This window comes from Protopterus annectens, chromosome 6.part0, assembly GCF_019279795.1.
Source record: "Protopterus annectens isolate FY-2018-M chromosome 6.part0, PAN1.0, whole genome shotgun sequence".
NCBI classification, from domain to species: Eukaryota; Metazoa; Chordata; order Ceratodontiformes; family Protopteridae; genus Protopterus; species Protopterus annectens.
This window is the reverse complement of record NC_056737.1, coordinates 285,068,429-285,087,901: the sequence shown is the minus strand read 5'-3', so window position 1 is coordinate 285,087,901 and position 19,473 is coordinate 285,068,429. Positions and strand designations below refer to the sequence as shown.

The window sequence follows — 19,473 nt, the reverse complement described above, 5'->3', positions numbered from 1 at the left end:
CAGAGCACTAGTGTAACCCGGTTATGGGGGAATAGGTCTTTTGTACACCAAGTCGATTTACTTTGTCTAGTGGAGTAGATAGGAAATTAGTGTGGAAATCATATCTATCCTGGATTAGTGTAGGAGCACAGCCTTGTTTTAGATAAGTGAGATTTAAGTGTTATTTTCAAGTGAGATAAGGTGGTAGACGATGTTTCTGTTGGCAAAGTATACCAGATTTTAGCTATGCAGTTTGAGAAGAGGAAGTTGCCTGCGGTATTGTTAGCTTTGGAAACGTTTAACAGGGATTTGCTACTAGAATGTAATGCATGTTTACTGGAGTAAGGATGTAATTTAGTTGTAGTGCAGGAGTTTTCTCTGGTTGGTGTAGGACTTTATGTTCCATGGCAAATTATATCAGTTGAGGGAGCTCTAATCAATTGAGTTGTTTGAGTACAGTGCAGTGATGTGTCCAGGAGGTAGAGTCTGTTGCAAACTTAGCAATTTTATTATAACAGAATTCTAATTTTGCTAAATCTGATTTCCTAAGGTTTGTAAGAATTGGAGAGGCATAAAGAAGAGTTGAGATAAGATGTGTTCTAGCTATGGTGGCTTTTGTGTGGTTAGTAAAATATTTCTTATTTCTGTATAGTACACCTAGCTTTTAGTGGACTTTACTTGACGGTCTGGGTGATATGGATATCAAATGTCATGCAACTATTGGTTTCTACACCTAAAAGTTTAGTTTGGGCTATGGGAGAGATGATGGTGTTATTGAAGGGCAAGATATTGAACGGGTGGGGCAGTAGTTCTAGTGGGGGAGGAAAGCATGAGCTTGGTTTTGTTGGGGTTCAGAATAAGTTGGGGATTAGTCAGCGAAGCCTCTACTGATGTAAAAAAGAAGCAGCACGTACCAGTGGGGTGTTGTCCGCATATTTTAACAGAGAATAACCTCTAGCTTATTGGTAAAGAGAGTGAAGCATACGGAACCAAGGATTGAACCTTGGGGGGACTCCTAGGGTGAAATTTAATAGAGGTGAGAGGCTTTGTAGTTATTGTATTGCTTGCTGACAGCCAGTTAGGTAGTCTTTGAATCAAGAAGGAGTAGTCTGGCTTAGATTCAGTTCAGCAAGTACCTTTAAAATTTACTATGCGACACCATATCAAAGGTTTTTGAAAGGTCTGGAAAGACAGAGGAGACTAATTTGTCATTATTTATGTGGTGGTTGGCTGTATTAGTGAAAGTCATAAGAGCAGAAGTGGTACTGTGAATGGGTCATAAACCTTGTTGAGTATTGAAAGTAATTTGTCAGCAAGTAGGAAGTCCATAATTTGCGTACGTGTATGCATCTCTCTAGAACCTTGGAGAAGAGTGAGAGTATTGCAGTTGGACAGTAACTGGATAATTCTGTTGAGCTGCCACCTTTGTGATAAGGAGTAATATATGAACTTGTTGGGACAAGGTGTTCAGTAATGGAACTGTTAATGAGATTGCATACAGGGAAAGAGATGGCATTGGCATAAACTGCTATGGTTGTGGGTTTCACTTTTCTTAGTAGTTTTTTATCATGTCAGTAAAGACAGGTTGTAGGGAAAAAGGTGTTACTCCTATTGTTTGATAAAGGATTAATGGGAATGGGGGGTGCATTTAATAAAGATGTTTATAAAAACTGAATTTTAGGAAATCTATGTTATAAAAGACTATGTAGCTAACAGCTACCACCTGAGCCATCAACTGCTTTGCACTTGTTATGTTGCAGCCACAACCCATGGGTATCAGTTGGTGTACCACAACAGAGCCAAGTGTCCTGTCACACTTTTTCTATCCTTAATTTGCAGTGTTACAATCCCATTGCAGTCTCTCTCCTGCTGCTGATGATGCAAGATGCCCTGTCTTGCCAGATGCACAAGGCTTCACTGGATAAAGAAACAACAGTGTCCTTCTTAAGGCAAGAAATGCAAACATTAGACCGTGTAGCATGCACAACTCTAATATCTGTATGCCTAGTCAGTCATTTTAAATCAATAGATAACAATTAAAAAATATCCAGTAGAGAAAGGATGCTGCTCTTATACAATCCACTCTGTATTTATAAACTAGTGCTGTTATGTACACTGATTTTCATCTAATTCTTTGTTTCTTGTTCATCTCAGAAAGAGTATAATGAATCCTTATCACTGCATTTAGACCAAATTTGTCTGAGTAGTAGTAGTATTAAGGAATGGATTTTTATAAGGTAAAATGAGGGCTTAGAGTTAAGAAGCAGTTGTCCTGGATCTCCTGTTTCTCCACACCTCCAATATCTCCATTAATACTAGAATCAGGAACCTAAGTGTTATTTATTTAACATTTGTTTACTGGGAAAGTCCGACTGGCACAGCGCCCATTTTCAGTGAATACCCAGGGAGAAACACTCCAGACACATGTCTTTGGAACGGGGAAGGAACCGGAGCACCTGGAGGAAACACATGTGAATGCAGGGAGGACATGCAGACTCCCCACAGATGGCACCACAGATGAGAATCAAACCGGAGAACCCTTGCTGTGAGGGGACAACTCTAACCGACACACCACTGCACTGAAATCTTCACCAATACATAAAACACAGTAGAAGGACAGGTTAATTATCCAGTGGCTCCAAAACTTCTGCAATAAAATTCCCCTGCATGTTAAGCAGTACAACTCTCTACTGAATGACTGGATAAGTATTGATAAATTTACTGCAGGATTCTGATATGGCCCTACTGGAAAAAAGTAGTACTGCCTGAGAGAGGATGCTGGCAAGGTGAAAAAAGTCATGAGCCTCAGCGACCTTGGAATATCTAATAATCTGTGAATCTATAATTATAGCTAGAAAACTCAAAAATCAGGTTAAAAGAAAGCATATATTGACAACGCCAGTGTAATTCAATTGTAAATTATAACCTGTAAGTAGTGTTAAGATTTTTTTTTGACCATAGAAGTCCACTGGGCTGAGAGTATATTTATTATAACCTTACAAAGAAAATCTCCAAACAATATAAACACATTTAACCAGAGAGAGAAACAAAGAAAAAATATGCATGCAATTACACATGCTTTGATACAAACACACAAGACAATCAACAATACACAGAGATTAGTCTAAAACATAGAGTAAATAATCAGATTTATAAATAATAGTTGTAAACACATTATATTATATATATATATATATATATATATATATATATATATATAGAGAGAGAGAGAAAGAGAGAGTAAGAATTAGATACGGTTGAAGTGATTATCCTAAAATCTGATTCAACTACGTCTCCATAGAAATTTGCTATGACAAACAACACATAGAGGAGAACATGAGCAGAAATCTTAAGATACGTTAAACACGCACAGATGGAAGTAAAGTACACTCCTGGTAACTTGAGTTGAACTATTGACTCAGGCAATTGAAAGCATAGGCATGGAGGCTAGGCATGCTGAGGGGGAGGTTGTGATTGTGGTTCCTGCCTAGCTGATATGGCTGCCCTAATGAAGTGACCTTGGCTTGAGATCAAAGGACTACCGTGATACAAGGAGCCCCTGCCAGGAAACTTTGGGAGTGGGTCCCAAGGGTACCGTAGCACACGATGGCACATGTAAGAGTGCATGCACATATATTAGAAGGGCATAAGCAATCCTTTTTGTGACACAAGGCTCACATTGCCCTAGGGATGGGCTAGGCTAAAAAAGAAAAAATACTGTCCTTCTTGGGATGCCTGCCACTGTACAAAGCACCTTTGTAGCTGCCTGGCTGATTGTCCCCCGTTGAAGAGTGCAATGTCTTATTAAAAGAAGCCCTGAAGTTTGATATGCATGGGGACAAAAATGACACAAAAATTAAGCTGCAGGAGATTACAGCTGGTAAGAGAGAGACAAATAGTAAAGGATATCACAGAAACAAAATATAGGCTGAAACAGTAGACTGGATTCCAAAATATTATATGTCTAGGTCAACGTGTAGTATCATCAAACAAACATTCTGTTGGTGATTGCAAACTGAAAATATCATCTTGCTTAAAGAATGGGGTTATTTGAAAACAATCAGAATACACTGTTGTATGAAACAGAAAACTTAGTGGTGATGTGCAGGAAAGGGTGAGTCAGATACACAAGCAGCAAGAATGGGCTATGAGAGCAATAGAGCAGTATGCATGGTATGCAACATGACTGCTTAATGCTAATGAAAACCATTGTATGTGCAAATGATGACATCAAACATGGCTGTGCAATTTAAAAACATATATACTTATTGCTAAGAGGCATGGTGTTCATCTGTTGTGAATTCCAGTATGTTTTGATGTACAGGAGCTTCACATCTGCTATGATGCTAGGAGTAACATCAGCATTAGCTGAGCCAGATGCATTAGTGGTATCCTTTGGAACCAGTATCCATGATGCAGAAAGTCATCACTCTCGGTAATCACGACTTTATCTGCCACTGGCAGACATACCACCACCTCCACGACTAGGACACTGCTGACTGCTACAGTGTGGAGACAGACACTATAGGGTAGTGAGGAGACATGAGCTTCCTAAAAATAGAATCCAGGTGGGAGTGGGGTGATGCATAGACTGCCTATCTCAGTGGTCATGAAGGTTGCGTATTACTAGCCATCCTTGCTCTGGGGACTTTTCAGCTTCCAGTAGTAAACAAGTTAAAACTTTTCCAGCTGCATGAATCCCATACCAGTTTTTGATGTGATACTGCAGCATGTAGAGGAGCAGATTGGCTTTCATGGAGTGTAGAGAAGAGAACCACCACTACAAAGACATTCTAAAACATTATTATTTTCCTGAGGTCCTCAGGGCTACTGTTTGCATCAATATTGCTCTACATGGCATTCTATATATCAGCTGGAAGGGAATCCCCTGCATCATCTGCAACGTGGTGTGCAGAACACTTGGCATTTTATAGGTTCATGGGCTAATGGCCCTAGTGCCCTTAGAAGCTTAGCCAAGTACAACCCCTGTTCCCAAGAATATCAAGGTATTAAGAGGAGCTAAGTCAACAACTATTTCCCCATTCAAAGAGGGTTACAGGTGAAACTTCCAGGGTGAATTTGAAGTTTCCCATCCAGTCATCCAAATTACACTTAAATAAGGTCAGCAAGGGGGTCTACTTCACCTGAAATGGAAGTTTGTTCCAGAGGAAAGGTAACCTCTGTGAGGTCCATCCAGAAAGTCCTGTTGATGTCATATACTAGAGCGAGTGCATTTTATACCATTTCATTTACAAATGTGCAACATTTCCATTAGAGCAGGATATGAGTTTGCTTTATATGCAAGGCAGAGGTCACCTCTTAGTAGTCAGTAAGATACACAGTATAGTGACAGTGATTTCAGTCTGTCAACATATGATATATGTTGAAGAGTCTGAACTTTTTTTGTAAGAAACTTTTGAGGTCTTTCCAATTGTTGCAGGTGCCTGGTAAGGTACATAGCACAGGTAACACTGTAATCTATTATTGGCCTGATGAGGAGGAGTACAGGGGGGTTCTAACCTCTTTTGTTCTGGATGCAGTGCCCTTACCTATGAGGTGGGTGATGTAGAAAGCCTTTCTTACCACTGTGGAAATGTTTGAAAAAAACAAACAAGCGAAATCTTAAGCAAAACGAAAGTGTAGGACACCAGGTTCCAAAATGAAGAAGCGTATTTTAATGAAATTCGTTTGAAATTCCAATTCCACCAAAGTAGAAGCTTCAAAAGACAAACAAAAATAACAAAATTTAAAAATTTAAACATATCAAAATGATGTCATTCCTTGACTCTGGCGACACAAATCACTAACAACAAGTTTCATGTTAAAACATTTTGAAAAAACTCAATTTAGATTCAAATCTAAATGACAACAAAGTGTAAGTACTGTGGAAATGTGGTAGTCAAAGGAAAGGTTGCTGTCAACCTGTGTGCCCAAATCTCTTGACACTGATTGCATGCTTAGAGTGTTGTTATTAATGTGGTACTCTGCAGGGACATTGCCCTGGCTGACAGGGATGATAATGCATTTTTTTGCATCGAGTTTTAGCCCATGACTTTAGCACCAGTTGTTTGTCTGTGTAAGTCCCTCTTGTAGGATGTTGACATCATTTGGGGACTCAATGACTGCACCCAGTTTGCAGTCATCAGCAAACATTGTCAGCCATAGGATTTTTATATTAGCCTGTACATCCGAGAAGTAGATTCCAAACAATAGATTCCTGTGGAACACGAATGGTTATTGATCTGCTGATGGAGGTAGAGTCTCCTATTTTGACTGTGTACATTCTATTGGTGAGCCAGTTTTCAACTCACTTGACAATATACAGGTTGATCTCCAGCTGGGAGAGTTTATCAATGATTCCTGAGTGGGAAAAAGTGGGAAAGGCCTTGGCCAGGTGCAGGTCTAGGTCCAGGTATGCCATATGCAGAGATTTGCCTTCATACAGAGATTTGGTGACTGTCTCAAAGAAGTCCACCAAAGTTCAAGAGACAGGATCTCCCTTTAATGAAGCCATACTGGGTCAAGTCGAGTATTTGGAGGTCTCCTATTTCTTTATTGATAAGGTCCATGATTATTCTGTCCATAGCCTTGCAGATTAGCCTGGTCAGGCTTATTGATCTGTAGTTCCCGGGGTCTGTGGCAGTGCTTCCTTTATGTAACAGGATGACAGTTGCTGTTTCCATTCAGCAGGTACAAAACCAATGCTTAGATTGTGGTTAAAAAGGGTACCCAGTGGTGCAGCTAGTTCCTATTTTAATCCATTTAGAATGCAGTCTGTGATATTATTAGGTTCCACAGAGGCTGTGTTTTTGGCTTTAGAGAGAGCATTTATGACCTGCTTTTTGGAGATGCTAGGTGGACGGCAGGTAGTAGGGATACTTAGGGGATATGTGGTGGGAACAGGGGGGAGAAGTTTTCACTGAACCATTCAGCTAGCAGTTTGGCTATTTCTGTGGGTTCAGTTTATGTGGTGCCATTAACAACCAGTTCTGGGCAGATCTAGGTTTTTCCTTTAAGATTTCTGATGGAGCTAAAGAAGGCCTTATGGTTATTCTTAGTGAAGGATGCTAATTTGGATTCATAGCTAGCTTTACAATGCCTTATGAGGTGTCTTATTTGTTTGTTTAAGCTGAGGAGGGAATACTTCCAGTTCAGAGATCGTTCCTTCCTGCTCTTGGACAGTAATTTCTTTCTCTTATTGTATAACCTGTTAATAGTGGATGTCCACCAGACAGGCTTGCTCTTTCTTGAGGATCTTAGTTTCATCCTATCACTTATGGCTGAGTCAATAGATTTGTATATATGCTTATACAAGGCATTGGTGCAAATCCCAGTATAGGTATCCATGCCATCAATTAGAACAGGGGCTGTGACGCTATTAATTCTGTCACATTTTAGGTTGTAATTGGCTTTGGAGAGGTTTTTTAGTCTAGTTGCTGCTAATGGGGAATAGATGTTATTGTTACTTCTAATGAGACTGATTTATGATCCAACCTCACTAGGGAGGGCTGCACACATGGGATGGTGCAACGATCACCCATGTTACTGAGCACCAGATCCAGAATGTGTGGGGCCCTTATGACGGTGTCAACTAACTTGTACAGGGCATTGGAGATGATGAAGTCCAAGAACCTTTGGGTAAGTATGTTAGTACATGTATAATTTACCCATTCTATGGATGGGTGGTTGAAGTTATGTAAAACCAGAGTGTTTGGTTGTATCTTGAGTACTTCAAGTAGATCCAAGTATGCAGTGTGGCTCTTCTGGTACATGGAGGGATCCTATAACTGGCAATAACTTAGAGAGAGGTCTTATCTACAGTTAACTGGCTCTGACAAGGGAATCATTTTGTTTAACCCTCTAGAGGTGTACTTATCTTTGATGAATATTGATACTCCACCTCTTTTAGTTGTCACACTTTCAGTTTGTGATGTGCCATGCAGGCAGTCCCCATTATTCTCACATTTGTCAAGTGCACTTAATAAATAACTAAACAAGTAAAATAAAAATAAATCCAATTCCTGTACCAGCAATTTATGTTAGATGACTTTGCACAGGATCATTATGTTGGTAGGTGCACACATTTCCATCTACAGCGTCCTTAATTTGCTGTTCCCTTGATGTAGAGCACAGACCACTCATAATGGTATGTACTTTTGTGCATTGCAAGTGTTGCAGGATATGCCTTTGAACCATGGCTGAAGATCTGTACCTGAACCCCCAGACCAAGGCAGAGATGGCATGCAACACTTCACTGTTGCAAACCCATAATGTTGATGAATGTGCATCTGGACTTCTGAATGGATGCTTCCAATACTTGGCTACATCTTCTAGCACACTGCAGTATGCACTTTAAATCTGCCATCAGTTGTAGGTGGTATGCCCCATGTTATATAGCATGGTGGTAGGTAAGCAGCTACAGCAGATCACTGTACTACCTTTCAGACCTGTAGCAGAAATGGAGAAGGAGTCTGCAATATATTCTGACACTGACAAAGAGGCAGCATCTACAACTATGGACCACAATGAGGATAACCCAGCATAAAATTGATGCATGCATTAACACACTCAGGCTATGCATTACAGTGCCTTGACTGGACACATTATGGCTCAGACATTACCTTACTCACCCAGACTTTAACGGTGGGCAATACATAGTCTTCATCATTTAAACAGCTGGGGACACACTGGCATGTGACAGTAGTGTTTTCATAGGTGTAATGGTTTCTGTAGATGGATGTGGTCACTTCATAGGCAAGTAAACGGTTAGGAGGAGTAAGTAATCACATCCTCCAGTGCTGGGGAGCAGTACCGGAATATAGGAATCACTGCCCCCCACCTTGTTTCACTCTGCAGGCCCCTTACATGAATATCTTATGGACATACACATACCTTGTGATACGGGTCATCACAGCTGCATCCTAGAAGTGCCAAGATAATAAAAATATGTATGTGTCATATTGAATATGCCCTTTACATTTCTGGATCAGAACATACTGTTTACTAACCTGTTGCATCCCCTACAGTCACTGGGGTCAGTCATCATCAGCCTAGCTCCCACATCCACTTGTACTAGTGTCTTGTTATGACTGCTTTGCTTCGGTTCCCAGTGATAAGAGGGGGTGGGACATGGAGGTGTCCGGGTATAGGGTATTTTGGAATTTCAAAGAATGAATGGAAGAAAGTGGAGTAGCAATCTGTATAGTATAGGGCATCAGTTTTGAAGTCAGACAGTGAGACTACAACCCCAAGAAACAGGAGAATAGGAGTAGATATGTTAAGAATTTAAGATAAATGCTCATGGATGTTTTGTTGTGTAAGGGACTGTATTTGTAGTTGTCTTTAGGGTATTGTTGCCCAAAAACATATTAAGATAGGGGAAGGACAAAGTAGAGGAGAGAATAAAGAACTGTGGTAATGGGCAATACTTATACTGTCAAGTTCAAAACAGACAATAGACATATCAATAAAAGCTTTGAGGGTACACCATAAAGTCACTTTCACTGTTAGAAGTAAAAGAACTTTGTAAATACTACCTTAATTTAACTATTGAGTTTCAGTACACACAAATGCAAAGTACTGCATATGGACTGCAACAACACTACTATGATGTTCTAACATACCCTATTACCTCTTTTCTAAGAGGAAAAGTGATCTTCAGTTTCAACTCCATCCTTATATCTCTTACATTGAATTTTAAAACTACCCTCCCAATTGTCCACTAACTTATAACCACAATCCAAACTACTGTGCTCTCATTTTCACACTGTATATCCCTTTACCATAGGTACTTTGTTCCTTTAATGTTCACAACTATAATTCTCACCTAATTCTTTTTCTTTTACCACCCTATTGCTAAAACCCAGAGCCAAATGCAAACTGAAGAGAAAGAAAGAGAGAAAAAAAGTGCGTACATTTCATCAATGAAAATCGAAACGTCTCACCAGGGCATGAACAGCAATCCATATCTTCGTAATGACAAGACTGGTACATGACTTTAGTCGTCTGTCTAACTTTCTTCAAAATGAATATCATGTTCATTTCATTACCACCAGAATGATAGCAATGTACGTTAAAGTCTGTAATTTATGTAAACTTTTAATGTACAGAACTACAGTATCCAAAAACTCTGTACTTTAAAAATTGTGAAATGTTATTATTTTTTCTCTGTTTTTGAGTTTTTCTTCCCAGGTCTATACTTTAAAGGGGCAACCTTATTGGCGAATGGGTCCCTGTAAATAAATGCAATCAGTCAAACAATAAATAATTTTTATGATGAGGGGAATATAACTGATGACAACAGAGCTGAGTAAGATATATGAGTGTTGCCCACACCTGGACTGGTTGCAGAGTGAAAGGGCAGTGACAGCAGCTAACAGGATGTTGGGATTTATAGTCAAGTGGAAGGGAGGTAAATGCAAGAAGCAAAGTTTGCATTCACTATTTCAGATGCTGGAGGGCATGTGAGTAAGGGAACTTCAGGCTCCTAGAAGAAAAATGAGAGAAAAGGGACCAGAAATGTGCCTGGTTGTAAATAGACTAGATAAGGGTACACAGGCTGTTAGAAGGAGTTGAGAAGAAAGGTACCAGAAATGTGCACGGTCATAACCAGACAAGATATGACTGCACACATTCATGTTGGGTGAACTTAATGAGTCATCATGAACAGAAAGGAGGGAGCATGTGCAGCAGATTCACCTTACTAACTACTCCATGTAACTGTGTAAGTACTAGTTTGCAGAGAAGCTAATGCTCTAGTTTCCTCCAACATTCCAAAGACCTGCAGTAGGTGGATTAGACAATCTAAACTGGACATAGGTGTGAGCGTGCATGCGTGTATGTGGTTTGGAAGAACAACTAAAGCAGGGCTACTCATCGGGTGATGTGAAGGTTGGCTGTAGTTAATTACCACTGTTAATGTAACACACAAACCCCATGTACAAAAATGGGAAAAAGTGGTTGTGGATGGATGGATTCGCTTATTATTAATCAGAAGTCAGCATGCTTCTTCTGGTCAATTTTAAGTGAACTTGTTTTGTGATATAAGGCTAAATTGTACAGTTCCTCTTTTAAATGGTTGCTGGCTGATTTCTCCATCTCCGAAAAAAGTAAAAAGATGGTATGCTACAACGAAGACTGGGAATGTATCAGTCACCTATGGCATAGAAATACTTTGATTACAAAATAAAATCTACAGAAGCAGTGATTTTATTTTATGCCATATACTATGCATCTTGATGTCAAGCATAACCCTTGGCCAGCAGTGTGGTCTGAATTTAGTGAGATACTATTATCTCATGGGGTAGTAATATATTTCCCAAACTCTAAGGATATCATCCAAATGGACTTTTCAGTAGGAACCAGTGATTACATCTGATCGATAAATACTCTTCATTCCTTATCCACAGCTAATAACTGATTTGTCTCCAGCTGAATACTAATTACCAGATAAAAGAACATTCAAATGGGCTTGCGATCGCATTATTGATTGCTTTGGATTGCTCATCTGTTAAATCGTACAGTGATAATGCAGTTTAGTGTCTGTTGTTGATTAAGTCCTTTATATTAAAATACAAAACCAAATGAAAGTAGCTCTCACTTTCTATGCTGTTTCACTATCTGCCCTTAGTTAATTAAAAACTTAGAGCTGTTGAGTACACAGGAGACTTCTGTTATAGGATTTCCACTCTTTGGCAGTCTGGATCATATTATCTTATATTAAAATGTCCTGAAATGGAACATAACAGTCATAAGCTGAAACAAACCATCTAATTGATGAAACTAACAGGATTTATGGAACAGTAAGCTGAAAGTTGATCTGGCTATGTGACTCCTTAACAAATTACTGATTACATTTTTAAATTTATCACAGTTTTAGGCTATGCCATGAAATTTGACCTTCAGTTTTCCTACAGGTGCAAACACAGCTGTTACCTCCTATGGGCTATGAAATATAACATTTGCTGTACTTGAACATGGCACACATTTTATGCTCACTGCTTCATGATTCACTTAATTTAGATTGGCACTTTTTTTCATTTCAGAAAATTCATTGGTTTAACATTTAATGAAGAAATGTTTGTAACTGCTTTGAGGTAGAAATCTTTGAATGTTTATCTCATGCTGTTTATATGTTATGTTAATGGTTTTGCCTTCCTCAGGAGTTATTCTATGTACAAGTCATTGCTATTTTTTTTTCTAACTGAAGAGCTGCGCAGTTGCAGTTTTGGGATTTGTTTGTAATATTAGTGCAGTGAAGGCACAACTGTGAGTATTTAGCAAGCAACATACATGGTAATACATTGTGATTTTTGTGAGCACTGAGGGCATACTAATTCTGAAGCTTGCAAGCACCTACATTTAAATATGGTTGTACCTCCATCCTGATTTAATTTTACCCTTACTGCAATGGTACGTATGATTTCCTGCAACCTCATTGTAATAATGGCATGACAGTGTCATTTTTTCGGCTCAGTCATCAAGAAATATCTGCATCGCTAACCTTAGCCACCTACTAATTTTTTCCATATGTTCTGTCTTTCGGCTTTTCCCAGTTAGGGGTCGCCACAGCAGAACTGCAGTCTGCTAATGATTGGTAGTTGATTTTTACGTGCTGAGTTACCAGCCCTGACCCACAACCTTCAACGAAGGTACGCCCATTCACGCATGTCTCCATGCAGAAGATACTCTTGCTGAGAATTGAACCGGACAATGTCTTACTGTGAGGTGACAACGCTACCGCAGCACCACCACCGCAGGTACAAATTTTTTCCATATACAACATGTAACAGTTTTTTTTCTCAGCTGTTTCTCAGTGCAATTGACAAAAATATTAAAACAGGCGTAAAGAAAAAAATAGGTGCTGAATTCATGATGAATTATGTTATTCTGCCTGTTATACTCCAACCTTGACTTTACAAAACTTTGTCCATCACCTGCCTTACAAAAAAATGCATTTTTTCCAGTTACCCATTCTGTACTTTACCCCTATATCACATGGTAGCTGCATCACACTGGAGAATTAGATTCAGGGGTGCATGTTAAGCATGACTGTCCAATGATGAGAACTTTCTAAGCAGAGGTCACTAAAACCCTCCCTCTCTCTCTCTCTTGCATATTCACCAGGTTTGACATGAAGTAAAGAGGAAGATCCTCTCTTTCTTATTCGATAATTAAATGGAAATTTGCATCACTTTCTACAATTCTACTTTGTTTGAATATGATGGTTCGCATTTGTCAGACTTAAATTGTGGTGTAACTTGAATCTTGTCATAAGCAGTGTCAAAAAAAATATGTTTTATATTGCAATAATGCCATCCTTATAGAGTGGTGGGAGAGTTATTCTGACAAATTAAAGGAAGAGTACCTCTCCCACTATTGTGTTATCTTGGGTGCTATGGATTCTATTACAATTTATGGTGGAGCTTCCTTTCATCATGAAAGGTGTTACATGTTCATTGTCTTGTTGTTGTTGACTTTAACAAACTGCAAACATAGTAGGGTTCTGATGCCATCAGACTTTAAGTGTAGCTGTAACTCTCCCTTTTCTTCTCCTGCATATCTCATTAGTGTCTTTGTTTGCCCTTCCTGTTTTGGGGAATTATCATGTCAGGGTTCTTGATGGATCTGTCTGCATAATTATGGTAGTGTTAATGCACTCCACTATTGAAGCTGATTTATTCTTTCTTCACACAACAAAATGCTTATGGACATATAACAAAAACAGGACAAACAACGTTTGTTGTCTATTATAGGCACTTCTCACTTGGCTGACCCTGTGTTACTAGAGCAACATACTTCAGTATTACAGACAGTGAGATATTAGTATATAGCAATGTTTTGTGTTACATTTCATGTAAACAATAGATTTTTTATGGAAAACTGCATGATATTAAGGAGAACAATAAGAACAGGAAAAACAAACAGCATAATGTCATACATTTAAGATCTGGTTACAGTGTAGCAAAAGGTTACACACACACACACACACACACACACACACACACACACACACATACACACACACACTTATGTGTATATATAGGTCTAAGACCGCGTACCTAAAAATGACATTACCGAGAAGACATCAACGAAATCTGAATTTAACGAACTAACACAATGCCGGAGAATTTCACAGGGTAAGTATCCAGGTGGCCAACATGAGGAAATTTGCCCTTTTCCCCACTGTAGTGTGATCCCAGACTTGGTATATTTACCTGGACGGGTTTCAGATAGTGCAGTGTGTTTTGTTGTTAGATGGTGTTCAACTGGATACTTATCCTGTGAAATCCTTCAGCATTGTGGTCATTCATTTAAGTCAAGTTCTGGCGATGTTGTCTTGGTGATGTCATATTAAGTAATGTAGATTTTTGTTTATATGAAGTAGAGCCATACACACACACACACACACACACACACACACACACACATATTTATATTTATATGTGCTTTATGTTATAAAACAGTAGTCATGGAGCAGAATATAACTTACATGCATCTAAGCATACATTCTTCTGAGCTCAATACTTATGGGATGTGATAGTAATTTGGTATGACTGAGACTGAGTTTGGATTGAGAAATGTTATGGCCATGCAAGTCTAAATCTAGTCGTGAACTATGAGGTCACTGCAGTTTGAAGATAAGGATAGAATTTCTCCATGCAGTGACTCAGGGTTCCTCAGAAATTCACGAACTGACCTGTTCAGTCAAGAACAGGCTGACAAATTAACTCTTGCTGTTTTAACTACTGTCTTTAAAATGAATGGTCCTAAGCCTGATTTGCAGCAGCAACAAAAGTTATACCTTCTTTCTTGGAGAGAAAATAGCAATGATAATTTAATACCCTGTGTGCTTTATAGTCCATCATTGTAACAAGATTCATATAATGCTATTTTAACTTAAACTATATATTTTTTCACTTTTTAGCAAGAAGGCATGATTGCTGTCCTGTTCAACATTGGTACAATGGATATTTCCATCAAAGACACCAATGCCCCAGTGAATGATGGGAAATACCATGTAGTACGCTTCAATAGGAATGGAGGGAATGCTACTCTTCAGCTGGATAACTGGCCAGTCAACGAATACTTCCCCACAGGTACATACTTTCCTTCTTTACTGAAATCTTAAAGTCATGTTTTGTATTAATCTAACTTTCAAATATTCTTTTTAAACAGTGGCATCATGTAATGATTAACTCTTCTTAATTTCAGAATAGCTCTGAAGGGTCTATCAGCTCACATTCATTGTGTGTCTCTCAGGTTCATGAGAACAATACCAAGTAGATAGAAATGTTAGTTTCATATTTACTGTGGCTTGCCAGTACTTTTCACTTATCTGATACAATATGTAACATCAGAACACAACCTGAACGTGAGATTTCAAGGACAAATGCACCCCAAATTTAAAAACATATTTGCTTTTCATCATAACTTGGAATTCTCTGTAGTACTAATTTCCCTACATCACAATAAGTGTTTTTTTATGTTTTATATGAGTATGTCCATCTGTGGACTGCCAGTCTGATGAGATTTCATTTTACATTGAAGACTTTTGCCTTTTTGATTTACTTATATGGAGAAATATAGTGCAATGAAGTGAAAGGTTAATTTACTGCAATTATCTCTATCTCCACTGGCTTACAATGATAGCACTGTGAATTGATTTCCTATTTTATTTTGGGGTCCTTAACCTCTACCACTTATCTTTACTGTCCTTCCCCTATATACCCATTGATTACCCCCTGTTATGGAAGTCGTAGAATCCTATCACTGCATCCCATTAAAATGGGACACCCCCTTTTCCAGGTTGAGGTTGACCTGTTCATAACCTCAGTGTTCCCCAGACATGTGAAAGTTATAGAGAAAAACATATTTTGATCAGTGTGGGGATTTCAGGAGAGCAAGGAGAAAGGATTCCCTAATTCGGCAGAGCATGCATGATGTCATATGTGTCACCACTTGCAGTCCCACAACATGTGATTGTCAGCCTGTCTTGGGATCTCATCACAGTATCACCCCCACCCCCCAAATCTCTACCAGAAAGTGATTTAATCACTTGGAGAACCTTACTTCCTCACCTTGGAATGGCAAACTGGCATTTGCCACACAGTCACATCTCACTGCCTGCATTTGAGTAGCTAATCATATTCAGATTGTCTGGATGATAGTCTAGACTGCATCACTCAATGCTATGGAACTGGGCTGATTTCCTGCTCTTTGAACCTCAATAGCCAAATGCATTGGTTGGTCTTTTATTAACTTCACTTCCTTTGATTTTTTAGTAGTCATATCTGATACAGAATTTTAAGGTACATCTAAATGTTTAGGCTTGAAAGAATGCCTGTATTGTTTACTTTTTTAAACTCAAGGAGTCAAGGCGTTCTAAGCTATGATCTCAATCTGTAAAGTGTTAAGTTACTTATCTATGGCTATTTAGTTATACTCAGGCTGAGCTGATAGTGACATAAAACAACATTTTTACTGCAGCTGTGTCAGGAAATCATGCCTTAATGTTGCTATTCCTCATTTATATGCATCAGCCAAGATTTCCTGTATAACAGCAGATGGAGTGAGAAATACCAGAAGAAAACAACTTGTGATTTTACAGCAAATGGTGTGTGTAGAGACAGAGAGAGAAAGAGAGAGAGACTAGAGAATTAAATATATACAGGACACCAAACAAGTAATATCAAAATCACATGTATGTGGCATTAATGGAAATGGATCAGTGGAAAGGAAAAGCATCTGGAGTAAAAAAAAATGACACTTATGTTCTCCTCTTCAAGCACATTCTAATACTATGGTTGAAACTGAAAGTGTCAGACACTGTCATAAAATTATTTGACCATGACAACATATGGTCTGAAGTTTTACTATATTCTTGTAGAAACAGGATCCATGTGGATCCTTTGGTTTTTGATGCCACATTTTAAACATTGTCAATATCAGATGTTATCAGTATTGTTTCTGTGACTTTCTGACATCATGTTTAAACAGTGTCAGTGTCTGGTGTTTTCAAAATCCAACAGATTTATACTTCACTATTGCAACTGTCGTAAGGTCCTACCTGCAGTTGTGAAAATGTCAATAGCTATTAGCTACACCAGAAATAATTTTTTCAGCCGTGAGTTCATCCTCATCTAAAGTATAATATAAATACAATTAGTCACTGAAGTAAAATGTAGCAGCACAAAACTGACAAATGCATGAAACAGCTGCAGTTAACGCAAGTCATGTTATTTACTGGCTTTGTTTTCAAGTAAATAAATCAGAAAGACTGTAGCCTAATGAGAGGAAAGGTGGATTGATGAATGGGAGGTTCTTTGATGTTTCTTCTTTATTGCTATCTGTTTTTATTGGACAGATTAATATTGTTTCCTTGAGGTACACTTTAAGCAAAAGTCTAAACCATTTTAGTTAAAAAATGAATTACCCCTGTGGTGCCTGCTTGTTCAATTTTCTGGCAATAAAGAGGTATATCGTAAAGGGTGATGAGGCTTGTAAGAAACCAACACTGATAACAGTTATTTATTTAAACTCCTGTAGGCTTTACAACAGATTTCTAAACTATGTGGCACCATGTCTCAACAATTTATTTATTTATTTTTTGAATGCACCACTGTTGAAAATAATTTCTCTTATATGAAGTGTTCCTAGAAGGACTCATGTAACCGACATTTATTTTACTTTTTATTTAATATGTTTACGATTTTAATACTATGAATCATGAAATTTGAACTAATTGCTATATAGTTCCAATCTTGTTGATTTGATTCAACAGGTTACATTTCAGGCAATTATTACTTGCCTGCAATTAGTTCAGACTTCATGATTCGGTCACTCGCCTGATTATGTTATTTCAGTAATTAAGATCCAGTCACTGCCCGTTCTGATTGGTACTATGCAAATGCCCTAAGTACCTGTCAAGTTAGTTTAGTTCTATAATCTTGATTCATTCATCTCCCTGCTCTAATTAACTCAGCGATCAAGATTCAGTAACTTACCCATTCTGTTTTCATGATCCAGTCACCGTCTTACTCTGATTAGACTAATGCCTGCTGTCCAAATAGCTGCTTACCTTAATTAGCTGTGCGCTCATAATCCAGTCTCCTATGTGCTTTAATTAGTTCAACCCTCCTAATCCAGTCGCCTGTACACTTTAATTGGCTATGCAGTTATTATTCACTCTGGTGTTGTGATGCTGTCACCTGTCTTTGCTACTTTCTTAGTTCTAATTAGTCTACCTTTTGCCTGTTCTGAATGCATTCTCTAATTATTTTCATAGTCATAATCCAATTATTTGTCAACTCTGATTAGCTCTGAATTCAAATCATCTGTGTGGTCTGATAAGATCTGCACTCATCATCCAATCACCTGTCTTCTCTGATTACATCATTGCACTTTTACAGCCACTTCTCTTGTCTATACAGAGTGACAGACATAAGCTACTGTGCGGCACAAATGTCATACAATGCTGGCATCAGATAATTTAGGAATGCTAAAGACAACATTAGGAATAAGGTTTAGATTAGCTTCCTGCTATTGATACATGATCATTTGAAGTAGCACTATATGTCATGTTCATTAAATGCCAGTCAGCTTTACATAATAACCTGCTTATGGGAATAAAAGTGATAGTTTTATATATTTAAACATTTATTTTTTAAAGGATCTTTTATTGTCCAAAGGTCAACAAGACAGAAACAGACAACATCATGGATTACAAAAAAAAAAAAATCATATACAGCATAGAAAACACTTTAGATGCATATGGCATAATCTAAATTCTGATTGAGTCTATATATGCATTGTATAACGTATATAGAAACATCACACAATACAACATCATGATAACTTATGCCATTGTGTCCCATTAAAACAAAAGGTACACCAAAGTTAATTTAGAATAGGCCAATTTGGATCAGTATGGGCTGCCATGCCCAGTCTGTGGCTGTAACAGAGTATGTCAGGACCAATGTTCACATCTAGCCATTTCCAATGTGTAAGACTGATTACAGTAATAGTAGTTTGTGCATGGGGTAGCCATTTCTTCTGCATTTTTGTAAGACTGGAGTCAGTCCATGATACACCTAAAATCCAGAAACTTCTATCTGCGATGGGTAGAATGTCATTCTTCAGTGCTCATGTGGCTGCAATAAAATAATTCTGCTGCTAATGCATAATCATCACATATGATAACAATCTATATTTCTGTTACCACAGCTTCAGCAAGTACCTTCACCACATCCATACTTGTTCAGTCGTATTGGGGTTGATTGCCAGGAATGGATTTTCTTCAAATGTGTAAAATAAGTTAGAGATAAAATCAACCAATTTTTACTTATTGTTGGCACTTTGTGCCATATAGTTTGACTGTCACTTCTGAATAGAAGTGACCATTGTTGCCTGTCACATTCAAAGGTCATTTGGCTATAATCATCGGTCATAGAATGCAGTCTGAATAGCTGACGGGGTCTAGCTACCATAAATGGA

At 38.3% G+C, this 19,473-nt stretch overlaps 1 protein-coding gene across 6 annotated transcripts in view; it reads left to right on the top strand.

Moving 5' to 3' along the window:
* Positions 1-19,473, top strand: part of LOC122804267 (neurexin-3-beta-like) — a 1,298,689-nt gene that overhangs the window by 723,883 nt on the left and 555,333 nt on the right. For all 6 annotated transcript variants that reach the window (XM_044074044.1, XM_044074043.1, XM_044074042.1 and 3 more), the window contains exon 3: positions 14,906-15,077. In XM_044074044.1, coding sequence (XP_043929979.1) covers positions 14,906-15,077 — 172 coding nt within the window. The remainder of the gene's footprint in view (positions 1-14,905; positions 15,078-19,473) is intronic.